The 27,162-nt window shown below is 39.3% G+C and overlaps 4 protein-coding genes and 1 long non-coding RNA gene across 8 annotated transcripts in view; 2 read left to right on the top strand and 3 right to left on the bottom strand.

Annotated features, from left to right (window-relative positions):
• Nucleotides 1-4,995: 4,995 nt before the first annotated feature.
• Nucleotides 4,996-6,620, bottom strand: LOC133838296 (glucose transporter type 3). The gene is made up of 2 exons (XM_062269363.1): nt 6,237-6,620; nt 4,996-6,155 (listed from the first exon to the last, which is right to left on the bottom strand). Exons 1-2 carry the CDS (start codon nt 6,552-6,554, stop codon nt 5,139-5,141), a joined length of 1,335 nt encoding a protein of 444 aa, XP_062125347.1. The 5' UTR covers nt 6,555-6,620; the 3' UTR covers nt 4,996-5,138.
• Nucleotides 6,621-19,650: 13,030 nt separating this feature from the next.
• Nucleotides 19,651-22,205, top strand: LOC133836360 (protein HGH1 homolog). Its single transcript, XM_062266808.1, has 5 exons — nt 19,651-19,815; nt 19,930-20,117; nt 20,187-20,681; nt 20,743-20,960; nt 21,018-22,205. Exons 1-5 carry the CDS (start codon nt 19,731-19,733, stop codon nt 21,127-21,129), a joined length of 1,098 nt encoding a protein of 365 aa, XP_062122792.1. The 5' UTR covers nt 19,651-19,730; the 3' UTR covers nt 21,130-22,205.
• A 184-nt stretch (nt 22,206-22,389) lies between these two features.
• Nucleotides 22,390-23,458, bottom strand: LOC133836363 (natterin-3). The gene is made up of 2 exons (XM_062266814.1): nt 22,974-23,458; nt 22,390-22,912 (listed from the first exon to the last, which is right to left on the bottom strand). Exons 1-2 carry the CDS (start codon nt 22,978-22,980, stop codon nt 22,473-22,475), a joined length of 447 nt encoding a protein of 148 aa, XP_062122798.1. The 5' UTR covers nt 22,981-23,458; the 3' UTR covers nt 22,390-22,472.
• A 140-nt stretch (nt 23,459-23,598) lies between these two features.
• LOC133836362 (uncharacterized) overlaps nt 23,599-27,162 on the bottom strand; it is an 82,623-nt gene continuing 79,059 nt past the window's right edge. For all 4 annotated transcript variants that reach the window (XM_062266811.1, XM_062266809.1, XM_062266812.1 and 1 more), the window contains exons 4-7: nt 25,573-25,754; nt 25,116-25,292; nt 24,910-25,024; nt 23,599-24,214 (exon numbers count right to left, since the gene is read on the bottom strand). In XM_062266811.1, coding sequence (XP_062122795.1) covers nt 24,094-24,214; nt 24,910-25,024; nt 25,116-25,292; nt 25,573-25,642 — 483 coding nt within the window. In that variant the 5' untranslated portion in view covers nt 25,643-25,754 and the 3' untranslated portion in view covers nt 23,599-24,093. The remainder of the gene's footprint in view (nt 24,215-24,909; nt 25,025-25,115; nt 25,293-25,572; nt 25,755-27,162) is intronic.
• On the top strand, nt 25,667-27,021 carry LOC133836364 (uncharacterized). The gene is made up of 3 exons (XR_009893720.1): nt 25,667-25,756; nt 25,831-25,984; nt 26,067-27,021. It is a non-coding gene; the product is annotated as an uncharacterized LOC133836364 (long non-coding RNA).

Genomic DNA, 27,162 nt, shown 5'->3' with positions numbered 1-27,162 from the left:
GCTTTGCAAAAGAATTTATTTAATAACTTCCACAATTTTTGTCTGATCGCAACCAAGATTTCAGGAATCACAATTAATAGTTATTATTGCATATACCAAAATTCGCAGCTCCAGCTCTAAAGATACGCTTGTTATTCGATTTTTGTCCGCTCTGTCCGCTATGTCCGCTATGTCCGCTATGTCCGCTCTGTCCGCTGTGTCCGCTATGTCCGCTCTGTCCGCTATGTCCGCTATGTCCGCTATGTCCGCTCTGTCCGGTATGTCCGCTATGTCCGCTACGTCCGCTATGTCCGCTATGTCCGCTATGTCCGCTATGTCCGCTGTGTCCGCTCTGTCCGCTATGTCCGCTATGTCCGCTCTGTCCGCTATGTCCGCTCTGTCCGCTATGTCCGCTATGTCCGCTATGTCCGCTATGTCCGCTATGTCCGCTATGTCCGCTATGTCCGCTGTGTCCGCTCTGTCCGCTATGTCCGCTATGTCCGCTATGTCCGCTCTGTCCGCTATGTCCGCTATGTCCGGTATGTCCGCTATGTCCGCTATGTCCGCTATGTCCGCTCTGTCCGCTATGTCCGCTATGTCCGCTATGTCCGCTATGTCCGCTCTGTCCGGTATGTCCGCTCTGTACGCTCTGCAAAGAATTTCTTTAATAACTTCCACAATTGTCTGACCGCAACCAAGATTTCAGGAATCACAATTACTATAGTTATTATTGCATATACCAAAATTCGCAGCTCTAGCTCTAAAGATACGCTTGTTATTCGATTTTTGTCCGCTCTGTCCGCTATGTCCGCTATGTCCGCTATGTCCGCTATGTCCGCTCTGTCCGCTATGTCCGCTCTGTCCGCTCTGTCCGCTATGTCCGCTATGTCCGGTATGTCCGCTATGTCCGCTATGTCCGCTATGTCCGCTATGTCCGCTATGTCCGCTGTGTCCGCTATGTCCGCTCTGTCCGCTATGTCCGCTCTGTCCGCTATGTCCGCTCTGTCCGCTATGTCCGCTATGTCCGCTATGTCCGCTATGTCCGCTATGTCCGCTATGTCCGCTATGTCCGCTATGTCCGCTATGTCCGCTATGTCCGCTGTGTCCGCTCTGTCCGCTATGTCCGCTATGTCCGCTATGTCCGCTCTGTCCGCTATGTCCGCTCTGTCCGCTATGTCCGCTCTGTCCGCTCTGTCCGCTATGTCCGCTATGTCCGCTATGTCCGCTATGTCCGCTATGTCCGCTATGTCCGCTATGTCCGCTGTGTCCGCTCTGTCCGCTATGTCCGCTATGTCCGCTATGTCCGCTCTGTCCGCTATGTCCGCTATGTCCGGTATGTCCGCTATGTCCGCTATGTCCGCTATGTCCGCTCTGTCCGCTATGTCCGCTATGTCCGCTATGTCCGCTATGTCCGCTATGTCCGCTCTGTCCGGTATGTCCGCTCTGTACGCTCTGCAAAGAATTTCTTTAATAACTTCCACAATTGTCTGACCGCAACCAAGATTTCAGGAATCACAATTACTATAGTTATTATTGCATATACCAAAATTCGCAGCTCTAGCTCTAAAGATACGCTTGTTATTCGATTTTTGTCCGCTCTGTCCGCTATGTCCGCTATGTCCGCTATGTCCGCTATGTCCGCTATGTCCGCTATGTCCGCTATGTCCGCTCTGTCCGCTGTGTCCGCTATGTCCGCTCTGTCCGCTATGTCCGCTATGTCCGCTATGTCCGCTATGTCCGCTCTGTCCGGTATGTCCGCTATGTCCGCTATGTCCGCTATGTCCGCTATGTCCGCTGTGTCCGCTCTGTCCGCTATGTCCGCTATGTCCGCTATGTCCGCTGTGTCCGCTCTGTCCGCTATGTCCGCTATGTCCGCTATGTCCGCTATGTCCGCTATGTCCGCTATGTCCGCTCTGTCCGCTATGTCCGCTATGTCCGCTCTGTCCGCTATGTCCGCTCTGTCCGCTATGTCCGCTATGTCCGGTATGTCCGCTATGTCCGCTATGTCCGCTATGTCCGCTATGTCCGCTATGTCCGCTATGTCCGCTGTGTCCGCTCTGTCCGCTATGTCCGCTATGTCCGCTCTGTCCGCTCTGTCCGCTCTGTCCGCTCTGTCCGCTATGTCCGCTATGTCCGCTATGTCCGCTATGTCCGCTATGTCCGCTGTGTCCGCTCTGTCCGCTATGTCCGCTATGTCCGCTCTGTCCGGTATGTCCGCTCTGTACGCTCTGCAAAAGAATTTCTTTAATAACTTCCACAATTGTCTGACCGCAACCAAGATTTCAGGAATCACAATTACTATAGTTATTATTGCATATACCAAAATTCGCAGCTCTAGCTCTAAAGATACGCTTGTTATTCGATTTTTGTCCGCTCTGTCCGCTATGTCCGCTATGTCCGCTCTGTCCGCTATGTCCGCTATGTCCGCTCTGTCCGCTATGTCCGCTCTGTCCGCTATGTCCGCTATGTCCGGTATGTCCGCTATGTCCGCTATGTCCGCTATGTCCGCTATGTCCGCTGTGTCCGCTCTGTCCGCTATGTCCGCTATGTCCGGTATGTCCGCTTTGCAAAAGAATTTATTTAATAACTTCCACAATTTTTGTCTGATCGCAACCAAGATTTCAGGAATCACAATTAATAGTTATTATTGCATATACCAAAATTCGCAGCTCCAGCTCTAAAGATACGCTTGTTATTCGATTTTTTTGTCCGCTATGTCCGCTATGTCCGCTATGTCCGCTATGTCCGCTATGTCCGCTATGTCCGCTATGTCCGCTATGTCCGCTATGTCCGCTCTGTCCGCTATGTCCGCTATGTCCGCTATGTCCGCTATGTCCGCTATGTCCGCTGTGTCCGCTCTGTCCGCTATGTCCGCTATGTCCGCTATGTCCGCTATGTCCGCTATGTCCGCTCTGTCCGCTATGTCCGCTATGTCCGCTATGTCCGCGTTGCAAAAGTATTTCTTTAATAACTTCCACAATTTTTGTCTGATCGCAACCAAGACTTCAGAAATCACAATTACTATAGTTATTATTGCATATACCAAAATTCGCAGCTCTAGCTCTAAAGATACGCTTGTTATTCGATTTTTGTCCGCTCTGTCCGCTCTGTCCGCTATGTCCGCTATGTCCGCTCTGTCCGCTATGTCCGCTATATCCGCTATGTCCGCTATGTCCGCTATGTCCACTCTGTCCGCTCTGCAAAAGAAGTGGGCGTGGCAAATTTGAAACAAACTTGATCTTCGTGCAAACATAGCAAATGCTGTCGGAAATTATAGCTCTATCTCTTATAGTCTCTGAGATCCAGTGTTTCATACGGACAGACGGACAGACACACAGACGGACATGGCTAGATCGTCTCGGCTATTGATGCTGATCAAGAATATATATACTTTATAGGGTCGGAGATGCCTCCTTCAACCTGTTACATACATTTCCTGCCGGCACAAAGTTATAATACCCTTCTACCGGGTATAATACCCTTCTAGCGGGTATAAAAATAAATTAAAACGAAAAGATACAAGCTGAATTTTAATTTTCACTTATTTAAATACAAGACGATTAAAAGAACTCAATTTTTCAGCTGGTTTTGCAAAAAATTTAAAAATAAAAACTATCGCTAGCTAAATTAAAATGTTCAATATATATTTTTAACTTTATAAGATCTTAACGTATTCCTTCACTTATTAACTTTCCTTCTCAATAATTTTTAAAGGTTGTTCATTAAAATTTGCATTCAATATTTTTAACTTTCACAGATCTTAACGCCTCAACATAATAATATTCCTTCTCAGTAATATTTATAGGTCTTAATTACCTACTATAACAAATGCACTAAAGCCCATATCAACTAACGTTCGATCAGCCTACTTAAATATTGTTCCCGTTAGATTTTATCGTTTTGCTCGAAAATGTGTCCGTTGCATGAAAATCTCCCATATACTTGAGTTTGTTGTTTGCAATCACAACATCATTAAAAATCGCTGCTTCACTTTTCTCAATTAAGTGCACGAATATCGTAATTTTGCGACTAAAATCAAATTTATTTCAATGGCCGGAATCTGCCGAAGCTGCAGCCATAGATACAAGACATCCGAGAGAGGGGGAGGAGACAGAAAGGGGAGCAACACAAGAGGTCGTAACAATATTTTCACGTTTTGCCTAAGTCCGGAATGAGTTCTTGCAATTTATATGGCTGACAGCCCCGACTACGGTTCCTGCCGCATCTTCTGCCCCTCACTCCCCTCTCCCCATCCAGTGTCGTCCCATCCAATACGAAACACGGCCGAGCTGAGAGGGCAACCAACAGGCAGCCAACTGGCAGCGAAGCTGCTTGCCATTATTTTGATACTCAAGGCTATTAACGTTAATTTTCGTTAGTTACGTAATACGTATTCGAAAGCACCTTCAACACACACACACACACACACACCCTCTATGGCATCCGGACACACACATACACATACACACAACAGTATCCCAGTTTCATTACGCAACCACATACAGAAGCTCTTCTTTTCGCCCGAGGGGTAAACAAGCAGCAACCATGTGATTGCATGTGGGCGTGTATTTGTAGTCGGACCCGGGAACCGTCAGCAGGAACTCCCAAAGTCCGGGATGGGTCCACGAAACCCCCTCGTTCCTCATCCCCCTCACACACAGCTTTGGCCGGAGGCTGTTGGCATTAAAGAGATTTACGAGTACATGATTTTGCATGTTCTGTGCCCCTGATGCCATTTAGATTCGCTTAGGTACATTTTCATCCTTGCCACACACACACACCCCCACACACCCATACACCCACACACTCACACGCATACCCGCACCCGCAACGTGTGTGTATTTGCGTACGCATTTAATGGGCCATTAGTGCTATCAAATACGCATAAATATTTGCACTTGCCAGAAGTTCAGGCAGACAAACAGACAGACAGTCGGTGAGATACAGAGATACATATGTGCACTTGCAGCTATCCCTGAGTCCGTGTGTATTAGTCGAGGGACTCTGGGCGCACTTCAATTATTTACAAACTCCAATTTATTGCTCCAGCATCAAATATACTTTAGCTCTGGCTTTGCAACTTTGTCGAGCATTACAGAAATAAGAATAATTACTACGATGCAATACATAAAATTGCTTCAATTTCTATTCAAAGTTTGTTACGATTCATCACTGGAACTGTATGACATCCAGCTAGAGTGTACTTTACTTTGAATCTCCGTAGCTGACAGACGCTTTGTTTCCGGCAGAAAGATGAGTATGAAAAGTATTGACAGCAATAAGACACCGACCATAAACTCAAAGATGATGCACTCATAGTTGCGATAGAAAATCCATTGGATGACAAAGAAAACCGAGAGCCAAGCGAATAGATTTGACATGGCACAGCCATAAGGACGAACAGTGGGCAAAATGAGTTCCACATTGAGAAGACAAGCCAATGGTCCAAGGCCCATGGTATAAGCCACAACGAACAAATAGATAACAAACTTGGTTTGAAAATTGCTGCCAGCCAATTGGAACCAACAGCTGAGATACAAAGAGCAGATGATTAAAATCAGCGTTGATACCATCAGAAGCGGACGTCGGCCAATGCGATCGACCAAGAGGACACAAATCAAGTGGCCAAGCACCATTGAGCAGCACAGCACCCATAGATAAGTCAGATAGTCCTTCTTTTCGGCAAGTTCTTTTAGCAAATTGTCCATATACATTAAGACGATGAGTCCGCCACCCAAATAGTGTATTATCATCAACACGGTGCTTCGAATGATAATTGATACTCGAATTGAAAACTTGAAGCTTTGCCACCAATCTTTAGTGGGATCCAACTCATTGTCTACCAGGACAACCATGGTCTTCAGCTCATCCTCCACATTATGTTGCTTGCCACGCAGCCAGATCAAGGCTAAACGAGCTTTCTTTGATTTGTGAACACTTGCATAGTAAAAAGGCGAATCGGGTATAATCCAAAGGAATCCAAATAGCAGAGCCAATAAAAGATTAACAATGTGCAAGGTCTGCATTCTAATGTGCTCCATCAATACGTGATTGTAGATGATGCCATAGAGAATGGCTCCATAGTATAAACTGCCAACCAAACCACGATATTTCCGCTGGCTGATCTCGTTGAGATAGATCGGCACCGCCTGACAAACAGCCGCACCACACATACCCTGTAAAAAGCGTGCCACATAGAGCATATAAACACTGTTAGCGAATATAAACAGAATCCAGGAGCATGTGTAGGGCACTACTTGGATGTACATCAGAGACTTGCAGCCTTGATATTTCATTAAAGCTGCCATCGGTAGACAGCAAACAAGAACTCCAAGTGGCAGGAAGGAGGAGATTAATTCCCATTGATCTTTGGTTGGCTTAAACTTGTAGATATTATGCTTTAAGATTCGCCACTCGGCTGGATTACTCCAGCCAACACAGATGCCAAAACAAAATGCACAATAATTGCTTATGATTATGGCCAGATAGAGATTTATAGTTTGAACCGGAACTTCAAGGCTTCGGGGATATCTGCTGGTACGTTGAACAACTGGCCTCACAGTGGCCACCGACATAACTCTGTGAACAAAAATACAAAATTAAAAAAACAAATAATAATTTTTTGAAAGAAACTCAATGGAATGCTTACAAGGAAAAAAATGAAAAATAATTTCTTAAATCACGATTATGTGATGTTCAAAATTAATCCAGAAGGAACATTCTTAAATCAAGATTAAAACAATAATTCTATATTGATTAAAAATTCTAATTAAAGAAATCATAGTCGTAAATCCTTAACCCCTTAAAACAACATTTGGAATTCGTGTCTCATGTTTTGGTTTTTAAAATCTAAGCATTATTAAAATCAATATTTGGTTTCTACCTTAAAATCTAGAATTTCTCTCTCTCTCTGTGGTGTATCATGACTTCAAAGTCAAATATTTACTATATAAGGATAAAATGTATATAATTCATTTCATTTCAATTAAACTCAGTCTGAATAATGTGCGTTTTTATTGCCATTTTGAACATTAACTTATTCGCAATGTTGGATAAAATGAAAGAATGCGACTCAATTAGCGATCGATTGAAGTAACAAATTAATTTCATGACTGTTTACTCATTCATTTGTGTCGCTGCATATTCATACGAATTCGAATATACTCACCGTATTCGTACTTCGTAATTAATTTTCCATTCGAATTGAATTATACATTTAAATTTTTGTTTCGTTTATCGCTTGCATCGCCGGCAATCGAGCCGCATTCGTAATTAACGATCAAGGAACTCGACCCGAACATTTTAATCAACAGCGACAACCCTGCCGGGTTGCCTCTCGGTGCATCGCACATGGCGATGTCTTCCATTAATTTATGCCCTTACTCCTGCCCTTGGGCCCCACCTCTTGCCATGCAACATGGCGATCCATTCGAAGAAGAACCCAGCGGGCAGGTAAACAAAATGAGAAATTTATCAAATTTATTGCCGGGAATGAATTGAGATATAATTCAAAGAAATTACAAAGACGGCGCAGCGGCGCAGGCACACACACAAAAAATGGTGGCTTAAAAAACCAATAAATAACTACGCAGAAACAAAAGCAGCCATCCTCTCTACGTCCTCTCTGGACACTCCAGCTCCTCCAGGCAACAACAAACAGCAAATTCTGTTAATTCCCGACGCGTTCTTCTCTCTACCAATAGCAGTTGGCCGCGGTTGGCGGCTGCTGCTGCTGCTGCTGCTCAGAAGCGACTTCAACATCGAAGGCAACGGCGACGATTCACTCGGCGACCTCATGCTGAGCCCGTAATTAAAAGTCATAAACTATTTTTATGGTTACTCGTATATTTGTCGCTCAGCTGCGGCCACAAAATGTCAACTGTTTGTCCCTGGTCCGATTTGCATGCGTTGCCAGCGACTGAGACTGTGACTGCGACTACGACTTCAACTGCGAGCGATGCTCGTGGGAAGCTGAGTCAGGTAATCGTAATGGGAAATTCAATTATTCAACAGCAGGTGATTCTAGGCAATAGGTTTTTATTAATTACATAAGCCGATTACGAACCTTTAGCTAAAGAAGTAGTTCGAAATGTTGCTGCAAAAATATTTGCCCAAACATAAGATGCTGGGACTATAATAAATATATAAATTTAAATATGTATATTTAAAATTATTGCCGAATTCTCAATAACTATTCTATTTTGTAAATATATTTCGCATTTATTTTATTATTAAGCAGAATCATTAATATTTTATTATAAACGGAATTGTTTAAATAGCAAATATCAAATCATGCATTCTGCGAATTGCTGATTGTCAATACGCGTTGTTCCCCACAAAGCCTTTCTCCACATTTATCTCAATGAAACTCACTGATGAAATCGTCATTAATTGAAATTAATCTGCAACTAAATCATTTTACAAAATGCAATTTAATATTTATGTGACTTGATAGTTGTTGTTGATGTTGTCGCTGTGGCTGCTGCAGTTGAACATCCAGTTGCTGCGGTTGCAACTTGAGAGATGCATAAATTCATAAATGTGGCACATTCCATATGCGATTTTTTCTATCTGCGATAATTTGTAATTAAGCCAAGCAACAAATATTTGCAAATAACTTCAGAGTCTTAAATTACAACGTTTAATTAAAATGTGCTCAATGTTAGTTATGTAAATATTGTTTGTGCATTTATTTTTAGAGACTAAAACTTATATTTGTTGAATCATGAATGCAATCACATGATAAAAACTTAGTTTAAATGTGCTCAAATAAATCCATGGCTGATACACTCCAAATATACTCAACTGCCATAAGATGGCCATGTCCAATGCCAGAGAAGTAAAAAAAGCAAAAAAAGGAAAATGAGAAAAATCAGTTCCAAGAAAACGGCAGAGCGAAACGAAGTCGCACTTTTGCAGCGCATGTGCATAACCAGCTGCCAGCAGCCAGTGAAAAGGATGGCAAGACGTCTTCGCTGAAGGTGAAACTTCAATGCCACTCGCTGCTGTTCGCTGTAGCATCCAAGGACCTCGCCTTATCCTCGTACTCGTCCTCGTCCTCACCATCGTCGTCGTTCTTGCCTCTATTGTCGTCGCAGTCGTTGTATTGATTTTAGTGGGGCATTTACGCGCGATTATCGTTTAGTCGGCGATGCCCGAAGTATTACGAGAATTGTTATGGCCACCGAAATAGCGCCAACGACACGATACCACGATGTTCTTTGCTCCTCCCTGCTGCTGTTTGCAACTTCTTCTGTTTCGTCTTCGAGTGTTTCTGCTCCTTCTAGCCTGCTGCTGCTGCTGCTATTTGTTGTTGGCCAAGAAGTGCCACAGACAATCGCTGGCCCCTTAAAACTGCATTTCAAGTTGTTGCTTCTGGAAATTGACATCAAAGCACCGTCGGCATTTATCGAAAGGTCAACTTGAAAATAAATCCAATAAACCCATCATTATATTACATTCGTTAAGAAAGATCAGATCTTAAGCTAACATGAGAAAACTACTAAATTCCCAAATACTAATATGTATCTTAGTAAAGTTATCTAAATTGAAACCTATTACTGAATTACCAAAAATTTTTTAATAAAAGTACTCTGAATTCTCTAAATATAATGAATAATAATGATTATCAATAATATTTTGAATTCCTACATTGATTTTCATTTACATGAGAGCTATTCTAACGAATATATATTTGATAGCCACAACAAATGGATATTATAACCTTTCATTCTAAAAATATATTCATCAGCTAAGTTAAGATTTCTGAATACTTATATACATTTTAAAATATAATAGTATGAATCATACCACAAAATATAGTTGGTAGTCTAATATAACACAAGTTCAATCAATTACCTTAAATATATTTCCATCTCTATGCCTTGAAGTCAGCTGATGATTCCTTAAAGTTGTTTCCTAAGCAAAAATGGTGTTACCTAAATCGATTATGGTAGAGCCGCCAAGGAAAACTTTTGACTACAATGAGCTAACACAATACTAAGGAGAATTTGCAATGACAACCTCGTAGATGAAGGGACCAAGTAAAAACACGAAGATAAGCGAGCCAAGGGACGTACAACAACAACAAGAATAACTTGCAAGTGGAAAGGATGCAGGAAAATTGCTTTCATATTTCAGGTGATAATGGTTTCCTTATGTGAATTTACAAAACATTAAAGCTTCTGTGTGCGGGGTACACATAATTTCCCCAAAAAGCAATTCACGTTAATGGCGCAAAAATCCCAAAGGGATAAGGCGGCGAGTGATGCGCCAAAAAAATAAAAGTAAAAAAGAAACGAAACGAAAAAGGCAATACACAAAAAGTGGAAGAAAAACGTTTGACTTTTTCCTCCACACCAAACGATGGCAAAAGGACATCCGAAGATACGAACGCGAGCGATACGCGCGGAGCCTCCGCTGCCTGGTTGTTTATTATAATGGCCGCTTCACCGGCGCCGTCGCAAGACCCTTTAACCCCGCCCTGCTCCGCCCCCCAATCCTTGGCGGAATATAGAAGATTGAGAACCAGGCTGAGACTGCGCAAATACCGTAACGATATGCGCAGGGGCAGGCGAAGTGGGGCCGGACCAGGTAGTTGAAGCTGCTGGTTCGTGACTCGGATTCGGATTCGATTTTCCTCTATAGGTCTTGTGGGAAATTTCAAGAATGTAGCTTGCTCATGTTTTAATATTTAGTTTTCGCCTTTTGCGTCTCACTTTTTTGCTTATTTTTTTACTCTTCGCAAATGGTACTTAGAATAGATATATTGGACTTCGTGCTGCGTCCTGTGCTCTGGATAAGAAGGTCACAGGCGGCACATGCATTTCAATCTTTTACCTGTTTTTGGCTTTTTTTTACTTGCCTACAAATTGATGTGCAAGGTTCGCAGGTGAAGTAAATTGCCGTGAATTATGATATTCTATGAGTTGCTTTGTGTTTTTTATTGCTCGCACAATTAACCTTGGTCGCAATTTCACTAGACTCATTTTATATAATAACTGCAGAAAAAATATCCCATAAAAATTGTCCTTGAAATATTTATTTCAATATTTCATTATGAAAAGAATTATGTTCAATGAGTATTTAAATTAGCCTGAAAGCCTTAATCGCTCTGCATCATCGAATTGAAATAACGAACTGTATTCGTTATTTGAAAAATATAATATAATAATAATAAGGAAAAGCTTGAAGAACTATTTACTGACATTAACGTCCATGACAAATAGAGGGTTAAACATTTGAGTTCCAACAATATAAAAAAAAATCATTATTTAATGAAAAACATTTTTAATACAAAATAAAAGCTTAATTCCAAATTTTTCTTTTTGAATTAAACTAATACTTTTGTACATACATATATTGATATGAATTATAAAATTAAGTTTAAAGAACGAAATAGGAAAATAAAGTAGGATACAAACTAAAAATAACAACTTTCAAATTCCTTTCATGAAAATGGATTATTATTTGACTAAAGTTTAAGAAATAATTACGGTTGTTCTTGACAAATAGAGTAGAATTGAATTGATTTGAAAAACAAGCATTAATGTTTTAAATTCAAATATTTAAAATGAAACAATTGAAAATATATAATGAAAAGTAAATTTCAAATTTCGCTCAATAAATTTTGTATACACTTTCTTAATCTGTTTTCATTAGTGAACATAATAATAATTTGTAATTTACTTTAGATATTATGAAACTTTAATATAAAGTAAGGGGCACCTCTAATAGAGGAGTCGGATAATTTGGCACACCGGATAGAGAACACGTGCAGGTTACCTTGCGACATCCTGTTGCTTACAAAGTGGTTTGGTGTGCTTAATCCGAGACCATTCAAATGTTTATCTTTCAATGTGAGGCATCATTAAGCTTAAGCGAAACGTTTTCAGAATTTTTAACGACTTAAAGGCGGCCAAAATTAGGCGAAAGCAGCCGGTAGAAGCAGAAAGTAACAGCTGCAAAAAATTAAATGCAAATTAGAAAAACTCTCAAAAAATACAATCGCATTAGTCTCAGATGTGAGAAATGTGATATAGGAATAAGAGTATTCCTATCTACCCACACTGACACACACACACCGACACCCACAGATACAATCTTTGTTTTTGTGAGCAAAGTAATTTTTCTTGCGCCCCCCCTACCCCGACCCCTTGGCAACCCCCAACCGCTGGCATACGAAAGCAATTTAGTAAGCTGTAGCCTGCCAAGTCTGAGGCAGAGACTGAGACTGAGGCCAAGTGGCGGCACGGGAAATGGAAAAGCAAACCCAATTTCCTTCCTTGGGAGCCAGCCCGGCCAAATGGAATCTGCTGCTGAGGCATGCTACTTGCTGCTTGCCACTTGCTACGTGTAACCCACCACCACCACCCCGCCCAAAAACACTCGCCCCCAACCCCAACTCAACTCTGGCATAAGACCAAGAAACGCGCGCGTCTTCGCAATAAATCTTCTTTACGAGCGCACACTCTGGCAACAATGGCCGTGCTCACCCTCATCCTCATCCTCATCCTGCTGCTGCTGCTGCTGCTGGCCTCAACATTCGCAGCAGCGTCAGCTTCACCCAGACCACCCAATGCCAAGTTCTGGGAAGGGGAAAATGAACCTAAGCAAACTATTCGAATGGCATTTCGGGGCAGAGGAAGAACCGAAGATGCTATTGCTGGCAGTGCTGCTCCTTCTACATCGCTGGCTGCTGCTCCTGCTGCTGCGGATGATGAAGAAGAAACAGTTGGCAGCCCAAGGAGCTGAGCGCAGCCAAAGAAATGCGGCAAAGCAAACAAATGTCAGTGGCCATAGCTTGGCTGCTTTAGGGGTGGGTTATGTGAACAGAGCTGAGCTGAGCAGTCAGCCATGTTGCTCTCGGCTCTCGTCTCTCGTCGCTCGCATTTGCTGTTATTCCACTCAGGAATTCCGCACAGCGTCTTCCACCCCCGGAACAGCTTCCTTCCGGCTGCCTTTGCCTTTGCCATCGCCGTCGCCTTGCGGCAGCTGTCTGAATGCGGACGCACGAAATGGAAAAAAATGGCATTTAAGAAAAGCGAAACGAGAAAAATAAGGAGCTAAACGACTTTGGAAATTCCATTTGAGCAAACAACAGGCAACACCTCCCTTTCTCTCCCCTTCTCTTTTAGCGCCCTTTCTCCACTCAAGTTAAACGCAAAAGTTTGAGTTGGATTTGGCATCGTTTGTACCTCGAACAAGTTGTGCTCTACACGTTTCCACTGAATACTCTATATCTGGGCATATATATAGCAGTTGAGGATGCATTCACAATTGTCATATAACTTCTGGCTGCCATGTGAACATGCACCAAGTTGTCACTTGGCATTAAACACCCACAGCAACTGCATCTCCCACACTTATGTCTACTTATGTATTTCAGTGGGCAACGAGGAAAGAGCACACATAATGCAAATGGCGAAGAAGAGTCGAGCCAACAGCATCCGATCCAATATTTGCGTCAATAAATAAATTTAATGTACAAACTCCGGGCATGCGAGAGAATATTAAAAACGAAAATTATATTCTACCCAGAAGGCAGTCAGCCCCGCACACACATACATACATATTTATACATATTCATGGCAACTCACCCTCCATGTATGTGTGTGTGTGTGTGCAATGCACATTTGCATAAATATAATTATGAAACGGAAAATTTAAAATTGCATTCACAAAAAAAATAAACTGAAGCTGAAGCAGTCATATTCATGTGGAAATTGAAATTATTATGCTAAAGACCCCAGAACTCAAATATACATACATCCATACATATTATGTGTATATGTTATAGTACTCCCGATGCGAAATGTTCTTATTGAAATTCATTGCAGAGCCACAAAACACAGTTGCAGCTTCTCGTCTTCAATCATTTACATATATTGCAATGAGCATTTATACCCTTTTAGTTAATGTATTAAATATGTGCTTGCTTATCACATTTTAAATAGAAACAATAATAATTGAATTCAGTCAACTTTATTTTCTGTATCTTCTTAACATAATATTACATCTGCTTAAACTTTCCTTACACATTTAGAAACAAACAAATAAAATATATACTCATTTTGTCTAGATTAAGATATTTTCTCATATTTCTATTAATTTTCAATAAAAAAAAATCTTATGAATAATAGTATATGTATAAACAAAAAGAATTTGAAAAAAACTTTGGTGAAAATTTATTCTTTGCATAATTTATTCCAACTATATTTAATATATCTATATTCATTTTGATATTTTTCCATTCTTGAAACAAGATTATAATATTGAATTTAAAGATTAGGCAATCTAGAATTTTTGTATAATTTTGATTTTGATTTAAGAATAATCCTTCTTAATTTAATTTTGACACCATATAATCATGATTAAAGATTTTATTACAGATTTTAGCACGCTTTGTCTTTCTTTGTATTATAGAATTATTGTATTGTAGTTTGATATTGATTTATGAATTTGTTTTTAATTCAATTATGACTATCATCAATTTTTGGTTCGATTTTAACATCATTTCATCATGATTCAATGATTTTTTCTTAATTTTTTTGTTTCTTTATAGATATCTACAAATATTCGTTTTTAAACTTTAGTTTAATGAGTTGAATGTCTTTAATAATATATTATTCTAGATATAATCATTTTAATAGCCAGATAGCAGTTTAACAAAGAAATTCAAGTTGAAATTGCTCGTATAATGTTTTTTATACAAAACTTACAATTTATGATGACATTATAACCTACTCATATGAGTACACTCATATTATATTCACATATGCTCCAGTGCACCCTCTCCATTCCCCGCGATTCTTCAATAAAGTGAACGTACAACAAATGGTTGTCTTCTGAATGGAATTGGAAGTATATATAACGCACTTTGCAATCGAAACACGTATCGTTCATGTTTGGTGATTATAAAGTTTTAATGAATACGCAACACATCAACCCCAACTCCATCCCCATCCTGAAACTCCACATCGATGGCAATATTGTGTTGGATGCACGTTGCTGTTGCCTTGTATCAATTCCCCAACCGGAGAGATGTGTTCGCACAACAACTGCAGCGGCATTTTATTTTTACAACGACATCGCACAAAGTTCTCTCTTTCTCACTCTGTGCTGTGCATGTTCCAGGCAGGATATTAACACGTACACATGTGTAGCATCGCAACGCATCGCATCGCAGGACGAGTGTCCTTATGTCCTCGTGTCCTCCGAACAATGCATAAATATGAATGACTACGAGCAGAAATGGCGAATTGAACCCCTTTTTCGTCGCCTTACATGTCTTCCTTCCTCCCCCTCAAACTCATTCAATTGGCTTGCTTGTCGTGTTCTTACGGGTTCGACCTTTACAGCCGTATTCCATATATCCGACGTATTGTGTTCCAAGCAGCACAGCAAACGTGCGCGGGATTGCCATTTGGGATCGTTAAGACGCACGCTTTGTCTTCAAAAATTCTCATTTATATGTTTAATATTTGCAGAACATGCAAAATATTTAAGGACCCTCCTCCATTCCTTAACATGCGCGATATTAAAAGGAGTTCTGCTGGGCTTAAAGCAACAACTTTTATTATGCATTCAATCAAAGAATTTATGTATTTGTTTATTCTGAAAAATGCGTTCAATTAATGTTTTATTAAAAGCAACTGAGGAATTTTATTCTTTCAGTAAATGGAATATGTTTGCAGTAACAGGAAGAATATTACAAAATCATCTTGGGGCATTTGAGTAACTTGAAATTAAGGTTTCTTAAACGTCGCAAAATAATTTACATTTCACAATTGTTTTTATGAAAAATTTTAAGTATAATCAAGATATACAAGAATTTTATAATTATTTTTATTTGTATCACTTTTATTTCTTTTGTCAGCTTAACAATTTATACGCTAAAGAGAACAACAATAATAATTTAAAACTTAAACATTATTTATCAAGATTGTAAAAATAAATAACATTATCATAGAAGTTAGTTTTTAAGAACATTTTTCATGGGAGGATTCTCACGGGGAAATTTTTCAAACGGAAAAGAATCTACATCCAATAAGTTAATTCAATCAACAAAAATACAAAAGTTAAAAAATATGTATGGATATAAAGCGAAAAATGCAAATACATACCTAAAAAATTTTTTTATTTTGAGTAAAGATGAATCTAATAGTGCTAGCTTAGTGCTTTAGTTAGAGCTAAGGATTAAAAATGTTGGAACTATTATTCTGGTTTAACATAATAAGCAAATTCTTACGCAAATCAAGAGAAGAACGAATTCATACATTTATCTTTTTAAGTTAATATGAAAGATTTTTAAGTCTAGCGTTGTTTATACAATGTAAAACTTCTACTAAAATATATAGTTATGTATAAATGACAATGCGTAATATAATTGGGCTGAGAGTAGTCTTCTCGCTGTGTGCTTTAAATGTGTTGTGTTACTTACAGTAGATATGACATATAATATAATATATTGTGCTACTCGCGTACAATTACGCTGTAGTTAATTAATTTAAATGTCAACTTCATAACAATCGCATCGCTGGAGTTGTTCGTGTAGCAGTCCACTTACCGGTGTTACCTGTTCGCTGCACACTAATGAACACAGGCAACAAAAACAACGCTGACAAGTTGCAATGTTGAAAATTAATTACGCTGCGGATTGGTTGGCATGTTACCAGTTAATTATGACCTTTTTCGCCTCTGAGTATGCCGCGACTGTTGGCGACGATGATGACGACGACGACGTGGACGACAACAAATGGAAGTTATGGCCGAATTCAGCATTGGTATTGGTCCATGACGGGTTCAAAACCCAAGCAAACATGGCCAACAAAGGCGGAGGAGTGGCCCAAAACGAGTTTCTTTGTCTTTGTCTCTGTCTCTGTCTCCGCAGCACTCCCCATCGAGCCAACAAAAAAGTCATAAATCCAATCAACGTTCCTTTTAATGGCGTTTTTCTTCATGAAACCATTTCATTTCTTCTTCTGTTGTTTTTTTTTCGCTCTGTTCTTCGTTTTGCGGTTGCTGCTGCTATTAATGTTGTTTTTATCTTAATTGAGCGACGGACCACACGTGAGTCAAATATCATATTCATGCTAGTGTACTATGGGGTAGATTCTTATAGATTCTATTAAGAAGTAAGTGATGATTGACTATTATAATTGGTTCAGAATACATTTAACAATACGTTTTAAATGAATTATTTACCTTATTTACTGTAAGTGCGAAAATAAAACAATTTTTTATTTCTTTTTTGGGTATATGAAAAATACTGCCTTTTTAATTTGCCAAAAATGATAGTAAAGGATACTATTTGTTTATTATTATTATTACTGTTTCCTTAGCAAAGATCGTGATAACATATCTGTGATGTTAGTGAATTATAAATGCGATCAAATTTATCGTTAAGCCAATTATCATATTTATTAGTAATCAATTTTTACTTAAAGTGCAAACATATTAGATTTCCTATTACTTATTTTTCTTATGTGCAGTTAAAATGTCCCATCATATCATAATTAACCAAGCCTTTTTAGAAAGTGAATTCAGTTGTGGACTATTTGAGGCTTTAATTCGTTTTGGAATTGCACATTTGCCAGGACATTAAAATGCCACCAAAAAAGAATCAACACGACATTTCCACGATATGATAGCAAGTGTGTGTGTGTATGTATGGTGTGTTTACCAAACTAACGAGTGTCCTCGCAGAGCAAACCAACCGACTGGATCTTGATTAGAATTCTTAAATATTTATAAAAACAACAACGGCATGGCCCATTGGGCACAACAAAAGCAAACAGGTAGATTCAGAGTCGGAGTCGCATTCGCATTCCCAGCTAGCATCCGAACTACTTTTGGCCCCATTCCCTGCATCCCCACTTCCTCCACCTTCCCATCTCTTTCCTGTTGCTTTTGTGCAGCGGCACGCCCAAATGAGATCCGCCTGTGGGCGTATGAAATTTACATAGAACGCAAATAAATGAAACAGCAGTTAGCCGTGCACGAATCGGGTTATGAAATTAACATTTGGAGCCCGAGCAGGGTTCAATTTAAGCTAAGGCTACAACTGACAGACGTCGGTCTCTCTCTCTCTGTCTCTCTTTCTCTCCTTCCTATATATCCCTGAGCGTGCTGAGCCAGCAGTTGCCAGTTGGCCGCAACTAAAAATGCGAAAAGTCGACAAAAAGTCTAAAAAGTTTTTCGGTATCCCCGGTGCCGAGCGACGGTGCGGAGCTGATGCCAAACGAAATGAAATTTTCAGTTGAGTTGCCAGCATCGCATGTCTCCTTGGTCCCCCCTTTGCATGTGCCGGGGTGTGGTTGGTGTGGGGCAAACTGCTGACTTGCCGTTGCTAGTGCAACACGAAAGTTGGCATCCAAGCAGAAACTGTGGAACGTTCGCATTGGCAGCAGAACCAGATCCAGAAGCAGCAGCAGCATCAGCGGGAGCAACAACAACGACAAGGACACAGTCGACACATTTAACGATTATTGCCGGCCATTAAAAATAACAAGCAAAAGTTTTGCGCATAAAGCCGCTTCGGGGATTCATTCAACGAATCCAAAAGGCGAGCAAAACTCTTTTGCCGAATCCTTTCTCAATTGCAATTGTTGATCCTTTTGCCACTGTGAGGTATTCCGTTTGTATCGTTCTCGCACTTCGCAGTTTGCAATCAAATCGCCAAAGTTTAAACTTAATTCAAGTACTCTAAACATTTTTTCGATTTGCATCGCCAAATTTGTTATCTCGAGACTCAAATGTATATATCTTAAACGTACATTCCTTTCAACACATGGGAACGAAAATAATTTCCATCTATCCTACATTTACATTTAATTTACGGCAAACGTTTTTAAACAAATGTGTTTGGGAATAAAGGCATCTAAACTTTTTCAATATTAAAATTTATACTCAATAAAATATTTGAACGATTATTAATTATAAGTTAGTAATTCTCCACTAACAAATTTAAATTACGCGCCAATGGTGTTGGAAAAAAACTGACTGCTATAAATCTGTAGCATAGAGCTTCTTTTCATAACGTTGACACAATTCATAGAATGGCAAAAAAAGGAGTTTCACCAAACAAAGAATTATATTATCTGCATTTAATCATTCCATTACTTTATGATTTTCAAACTAACTGCTATAAGACAAAATGTTCTGGACTTATTAGATGGTTGATTACAAAAGCTGATCAAAAGTTTTGTAAATCAAAAATTATTATATATCAGGCTTTGATTTTCGCGCTCATATTACGTGAACACGTGAATGGCAATGTGATATGGTCAAAAACTTACTCCTCACTCCACCGGCTAACAGAATTTTTATAACATAAAGTAATTGTAAGCAGAAAACTAGTAATGTTGTTGTCCCAAAAACGTATCATTTCATAATTTTTTTAATAAATTTAGATACTTAAATATTTCTTTCGTTAAACACCAAAAAATCTAAAAAATAGATTATTCAATTATGAATAAGATTTCTGGTAACAGTTTTAGAAGGACTGGAAGGTGCTCGTTGCATACTTTTTTGGATGAGTTAACAGTTCTTCTTAACAGAACTGCTCCTCTGTTAACATTACTAATGGAAAAGTATATCAGCTGTTCACATATCATATGGTATATTTGTAAATGTTCATAATAGGCGGCATTTAAGAAATTTTTACTTATGGTCACTCCGCGACAACAGCATAAACAACGAGCAGCTCTATTTGTTGAATACCGCATTTAATTAACAGAATACAGAAAACAATGGACAGCGTAAGAGAACTTATACAGTTTTTACAGCCCAACCAACGTCTAGACTTAAAGGCTGTCGCCCTAACGCATGTACTGAGTAAGTTATTACCTACAAACACCTGTATAACGATTTCTAGGTGTTCAAGTGCAACACGTGCTCAGCGGTGTTCTTTGCAAATAAGAAATTTGTTTGATAATTGCTATTTCATAGGTCTGACCGGCAGTGCCGAAGGCAAAGATGCAATACTCTCGCTTGATGACTTGCTGATGGCGATTTTTGGGTTAACACTCGATGCGAACGCCACAATTGCAAAGGATGCTGTGCTGTGTCTGATAAATCTAACGGCTGAGGAAGCAGGGGCCATTAAAGTCTACGAATTGACAAAAGAAGTGCAACCTGTAAGCTATAGCATAAAGTGTAGTTCAAGCTGTCATATTTTTGAACCCACAATCCATTACCATTTTCAGAGCTTCGTCATTGCGGATGTTGCCGCCAAGAAGATTATCGACGAGCAAGCGGAATTGGCCGATGCCTGGAGCATGGTGCTGAGCAATTTGACGCGCGTCGAGTCTCTGGTGCATGGTATATTGGATACTTTAGAGCCCACGCTGTCACAGCTGGCCAAAGCCTTTGCCCAACTCGACTACAACAAGAAAAAGTCAAAACTGCATTATTTGGCACCCATCTTCTGTAATCTAACACAAGTACAGCGTGGCCGGGAATTGTGTTGCCAGCCAAAGTATCGACTGCTTGAGAAGCTGCTTCCATTTGCATCCTTTGAGGAGAGTGTTGTGCGACGTGGTGGTACCATTGGCATCATTAAGAATATATGCTTTGATGCCGTATACCATGATGTGATATTGAATGATCAGGATGACATATTGGTGGCTATACTGCAGCCGCTTTGTGGACCAGAGGAGTTCAGTGATGAAGAGAATGAGAAATTGCCCATTGAACTACAGGTGAGTGAGGGTCGAGTATGATCTGAATTTGTTATACGACATTGAACTCTGTCTGTTTCAGTACTTGCCCGAAACTAAGACGAGAGAAACGGATCCGGATCTGCGTAAAATGCTGCTAGAGTGTCTGCTGCAACTGTGTGCCACACGTCGTTGTCGCGAAGTGCTGCGCGCTAAAGGCGTCTATGAAATACTGCGCGAATACCACAAATGGGAAGCCAAGGTGGGACGTGAAAGCGATTGTGTATTGGCCTGCGAGAATGTGGTGGATATTCTAATCAAGTGAGTGAAAAATTTTCTTATTTTGCCAAGACTTAGCTAAATACTTTTGTCTTACAGAAAAGAGGAAGAAATTGGTTTGGACAACTACAAAAGTGTCGAAGTGCCTACTGAGCACACTGAAAAGTTTATCCAGGAAGATGCCGCCTATGTTAAGACACTTTTAGATTAAAAATCCTATCGTCTCCGCACTGTAAATATACGTAGTTTAAGTTGACCAGAGTAAACAACATCGATATTCAGTATATGTATGCAGTTTTTATTCAGAAATGTTTATAGTTTTGTGAGTTGTTGTGTTGTGTTTGTTTAGCACTAAAAAAGAATGTTGTACGCACGCATTTAAATGCAAAAGAAAGAGGTTTTAATTCAATTCGATTAGTTTTAGTAGCTTCGTTTATCTAGTTATTCAGTTATCCATTTTGCGCTTAATTGTAAATATAAACTTCTTAAGTGCTAAATACAAATGTTTAGCAATTGCAATTGCCATGAAACTTTCAATGTTTTATACACTTTTTATTTTTGCTTGGTCGTTCATTGTATGTAGTATTTATTTAATTGTATACTTACGAGTAAGTGAACTGTGTGTATGTGTGTGTATGCTGGAGAATTTGAATTCTGTATAAATCGGTTGCTAGCCAATCAGGTGCTTTAGTATGTATGTTTAAACTTTTAACGGTTGCTTTTGATTAAATACTTGTTGTTTAATTATTAATTTTTCTTTTTGTTTTGCATTGCAAGCAAGCGATTTCAGCAAAATTTTGTTATCTTATCAAAAACGTGTGCAAACATGGTTCACTTTTTTGTATTTGGTTTTCATTTCTTCTATTTTTTTACATAGTTAATTTTAATTTGAATGCAGAAACCATTGCAAGCTCGCTTCATCTTCTTCTGAGAGAAATGATAACCATAATTAAGAACAGAAAGGCAGATATAAAATGTACTATTTGTAATAATAATTATCTCTTGATATGATTATTATTAACATTTTTTCTTTATAAAACGCTATTGTGTTTTTTGTTCTTCTAAGCTTTGCACATAGATTTAGCTTGGTCCTATTGGTTTTTCATTATCATATGAGTGTGTAAAATGTAGTTAGACTTTATAATTAAACTTTTAGGCTTAATGTAACTTTCCAAGTTAAGAACTTAATTTCGTTTTCATTTTCGTATTCGTTTTTTAATTGCTATTCCATTATTTACCTTCAATTTGTTAACTTAGAACTGCTTTTCGTACTAAATTCCTGCATAATCGGGCCAAAAACTGAGTTAACTCACAAAGAAAACGAACTGCGAAACAGAGGAAGCCAATCATAAAGTGACATCAAAAGCGGCTATGAGCTAATTGCATTGCTCACAAATAGAACAGTAAGCTAGAACTATATTTTACCAATGAAACTTTATGACGAACGAAACTAAAGATTAGATTAGAAAAGTTTTATAAAAGATTGAGTTTTATTGTACAAAATCTACCTAGTTTTTTTTTGAGGCCATTGTTTTAACAGAAAATACACCTTGCTTATCGCATCTCAATCAAGCGGGACAGCACCTCGTACTCAAAGATCTTGACCTCATCGGAATCGAAGGGAATGTAGAGGCAACCGTGGGATGGATGCACTTTGCCCACAGTCAAGCTGCCGGCATGATAGCCACGTCCGGCATACAGATCCTCGCCATCCACATTGCGTCCCACACGCACAGCACCAGGTGGAACCTCTCCATTTGCTCCGGGCAGCCACACATAGTTCTGGCCGTTGAGAACTTCGTAGTTCTCCAGCTCAATCTCTTGGCGGGCGAACGTCACATAGGCCTTGCCCTTGTTGGGAATGATCTTGGCTGGCAGCAGATCGTTGTTGTAGAAGGCGCGTCCAACAAAGATGGTATCGCCATCGGCATCGTGACCAGCGACAACAGCTTCTTGGGGCAAGGCGCCGTGGCTATAGTGCAACCAATGGTTTCCTACAAGGATCGATAACAATGTTAACCCCACCGGATATTGTTGAGTGCCTTCGGTGCTTACCGTCCATGTTCTTTCTTTGACTTTCGTGTGAATACTGAGAATTTGATACGGCACATATATTTTGGAGGTTCTTAAGTGGCGATAAGTGAGTATTGATAAGTTTAAATATTGATAAGATCCGTCTGCACTCAGCTGATGAGTCAAGCCCGTTGAACAAGCCAATATCAGATTATATAGTCACGATAGTAACGAAACTTTACGACATGATTTAGGGTGTGTTAAATATTAGATGGGAAAGTGCAAGTTCTAAATCGAATAAATAAATTAAGTTTCCCTGCCAAAGTTAGGGTATATTAAGAGATGAGATAGAGAATGAATTGTTTTCGCAGTTTATAGTACATTTGTTAACTCTATCTATGTGGCCACTAAATATTAATTAATTATCCATAATTGTTTATTAAATTGCCTAAAATTCAGCATCCATCTAACGAATAAATCAATCTATTTACAATAGTCGAACAATAGTACACAGGTGAGTTTTTGTTTGTTGGTACATAAATGTAAATACTAATATTACATATTAGCTAAAAATAATTATAATTGTAATTGAATTTGAATTCTCGTTTTGACTAGCTTTGATTTTAGACTCGATATTTGCCTAGCAGCGCTTAGCGTTAATACATAGTTTTCGTTTTTTGTTTTTGGTTTTCTTTTAATTTACTTTAGTTAGAAATTTCTCATTTCGCTTTTGCTTTTCATCAATTATTGTTAAATAGTTGTTAAATATTCATTTATAAATCACATAATTGCTTGATGAATTCCATATAAATATTTATGCATTTCTTTCGTTTATTTTGTAATCCTGTGTCATCCACGTCTGTGTTTTTGTGTTTCAGTTAGTGTTAGAGTGTGCGTGCACTTACGGTAAGGTGCAATTGTAGACACTGAGAGAAAGAGAGAGAGAGAAAGGGATTGCCAATGTGAGAGAGATGGGGAAGGGATAGCGTATGAGTAGTGTAAAAATATTCGCGCAGCTGAATTATATTAAATGCTTTTTCACGTTCACTTTAGCTAAATCCCTTTAACTTCCATAGGATGCTACAAGCTTCACCTCCTTTTCTTCGTGTTCTTTTCCTTCTTTTTGTTGTTGTTGTTGCTGCATTGGTTGTTGTTGTCACTGCTACCTTGCAAGCAAAAGGAGAAGCGCAACGCTAAGTAATAAGGACTCGACGGCGTCCTTTGGGTGGCTGCCATTGCAAGCATCCGCGTCACTGCAGCTCTGAAGGCAGCCATGCACGTATCTAAAGAGCGGGGGAGGAGAGGAAGAGAGAGAGAGAGAGATAATGTTAAGTTATGGCTGCGACAATGGGAATATATTAATGTCAGCATGTTACACACAAAGCTAACATATGAATTGCGTTAGTGTTCTTTACGTATACGTAACGCAACGTACGTCAACAAAGTGGAAAGCAACGGGATAAAACGTGCGAGTATTTATGAAATGGGTGTGTGATAAATAAATTGCATGCGCTTATTCACATTTGTTTATTAAGCTGCGCATCTGGCATGAATTATGCGAATTGCGCAATTAATTCTGTAAATAATTTACTTTCAACTAAGCTCTCTAACAGTCTGTGCAATTTCAATTGTACTTCATTAAATGGATTTCTATGAAATGAAGGCTATCTTAATACCATTTAATTATACAGAGAACTGTTTGAGAAATACGTATACTCGAAAGAGATTTAAATAGTCAATTTAAGCACATCATAATAACAAGCTCATTAGACGTAGGTGCAACCCAATAACTTTGATTTCTTGTAGGTGCTTGACATACATTTTATAGCTGTCTGTATCATGTAATTGGATCTGTGCATAAAATGTTATGTGAATTGTGAAGGTTGTTCCTTCTTTTTATTGCCAAATTAGAGCTCGTTGATATGGTGTCATATAATATTATGTATTTGTGTGTGATAAAATGAAATGCTAGACGCACCTGTTATCATAGTAGAATTTACCACAATGCGACATTCTTATAATCTCTGTGTCTGTTGTCAGTGTCCCGCTGTCCAAGGCGCAGCCTCGCACAGTTATCGTCTCGCCGGTGTCATCTGTGGCAATGAATTCAATTCAATTCAATTCGATTCGATTCAATCATGGTACATTGTAATCCCATTATTCATATCTGATCTCATCACTCACCATAATATCCGGCGATTTTAATGCATGCCGTTGCCGGAAAGAGGCCATCGCGTCCTTTGCGACCGCCCATGCAGGGCGACTCCAGAATGGCGGTGGAATAATTATTGTGAAATGGATCATCGCACGCCTTATTGGCGCCATTATATGAGACGCACTTGAAACAGTCTATGCAGTAGCCTGTTAAGCACAATGTAAATAGAATGAAATACACATTAGCATTGGCTTATCGAGCTTTCATTGGGATCTATTTCTTTACTACTATGAACTGTTTAATTAAATTAAAATGTAACGAGTAAAGTAAAATATATAAATTCATTGAAAATTGTTTTTCATTCACACTTACAATTTGAAAGGCAACTTGAATAAGGAAATTAAACTACAAAAATCGAAGTTTACAATAAGCAATAATAAGCGCTTAAATAATCGAAATTGATGTGAATCTTTGATGTCTGCTTACCGCTGCTGATGAAAGCGCCGAGCAAAAGCGCCAGGCAACTGAAGACTTCTATTGACGTGGGCGTCGCCATGCTTTGAATTTGACTCACAGGATGCTGAATGTGTTTATGTGTGTGTGTGTGGTGGAGGAAGGGGCGACGTTATGTGGCCCACTGCCAATTGGGGCGCTGCAACATTTTTGTCCTGTAAGAAAAGTAAAGAACACACATACACATGTGAATAACTGATTGATTATGTGGCTTCTGTTCGTGGCGAACAGATTGAAAATGCCAAGTCAGGAGCTTGGAGCTTGGCATACGCTGAGTATTGGATATGTGAAGATTTCATTCTTCTATTTTTTTCATTTTCATAATTGGCTTTTGTGCAAATCCCACGTCTATTCATGGGAAAAAGCCAATTCAGATTTCAGATTTGTCGACTCAATGGTGGAAAACGTCAGACTCGTAAAAATCAAAAACTTCACAGCCCCATGATTCGCTTTTTCCTTCTCGCCAGCAGCGCAATCTTCTGGGAGGAGGCCATAAAAATCTGGCCAGGACACGCGAAATGCAATTCCAAGGAAGAAGCCGCGCAGCCAGCCAAAAGGAGAGGTAATAAATTTCACAACGCCAATTTTTGACACAACTTTTCTCGGTGGAAAAAGGAAGAGGCAAGAGGGAAGAGGGAAGAAAGAGGAGAAGACGGAGCAGTTATTCCTTGTGAACGCAGCGTGCGGCATATTTTTATTGCAGGAGTGTAAATAATTGCTTTTCAGTCGATTTTCGTGTCGAATACGCGAAGTATTTTTTTTATTGTTGTTGTTGTTCTTTATAGTTGTTGTTGTTTATGTTTTTGTTGTTATTGACAGTTTAATGGTCCAAGGCGATTGGTTTGGGAGTTTCGCTTTCTTTTCTCAATATCTCATTCCCACTTTTGCTCTGCGCAAATTATGACAAATGGTTTTGACTTGCGAGCAAAAAACCTGCCACGAGTTGTACTTTAGCTGGGAGCACATAATTTATGTGAGCCACGCGTGTGGATTAAATATGAGTCAGAAATGAGTTTCTCTCTTAACAAAAGTGAGAAGTATATAGAGAACGGTGGACAGTGGACTGTGTTTCGCCTCTCTCACGCATAAACATAATAATTACTTTTCATTGCGATTCTGCCAATAAATAATTCCATCCCATTCCTCTCACTTGCCAATCAAATTGCAATGCCTGCCATGATATATGACAAGCAAACACGATTCATGTCGATGTGAAATGAGTCTGGGGACGGCAACATAGACTTGAATGACCAACAGAAGAGTGAAAAGAGCACTGTATTTTGACGCGGCAGAAATAACATTTGCAAAGGGCAAAATCAAATATGTATAAAGCAAACACGCTTCAGGCACATTACAGGCCATTGACCATGAAAAAGCAGTGTTTATTCCATTCATAAAGAGAAATCAGGTTTTAATAGATTTAATATCTCATCTGATTTAATTTTTACAGAAAAATGTAATTTACTTTTTATATGAGTATTTATATTTAATAAGCATTGCCCAAACGCATGTCAATCCAATTCAAAACACGCAAATTATTTCAGCATATTAGTCGTATGCTTG

This window comes from Drosophila sulfurigaster, chromosome 2R (genome assembly GCF_023558435.1).
Source record: "Drosophila sulfurigaster albostrigata strain 15112-1811.04 chromosome 2R, ASM2355843v2, whole genome shotgun sequence".
Taxonomy (NCBI): domain Eukaryota; kingdom Metazoa; phylum Arthropoda; class Insecta; order Diptera; family Drosophilidae; genus Drosophila; species Drosophila sulfurigaster.
The sequence above is the reverse complement of the archived record's forward strand: the minus strand, read 5'-3'. Positions and strand labels throughout refer to the sequence as shown.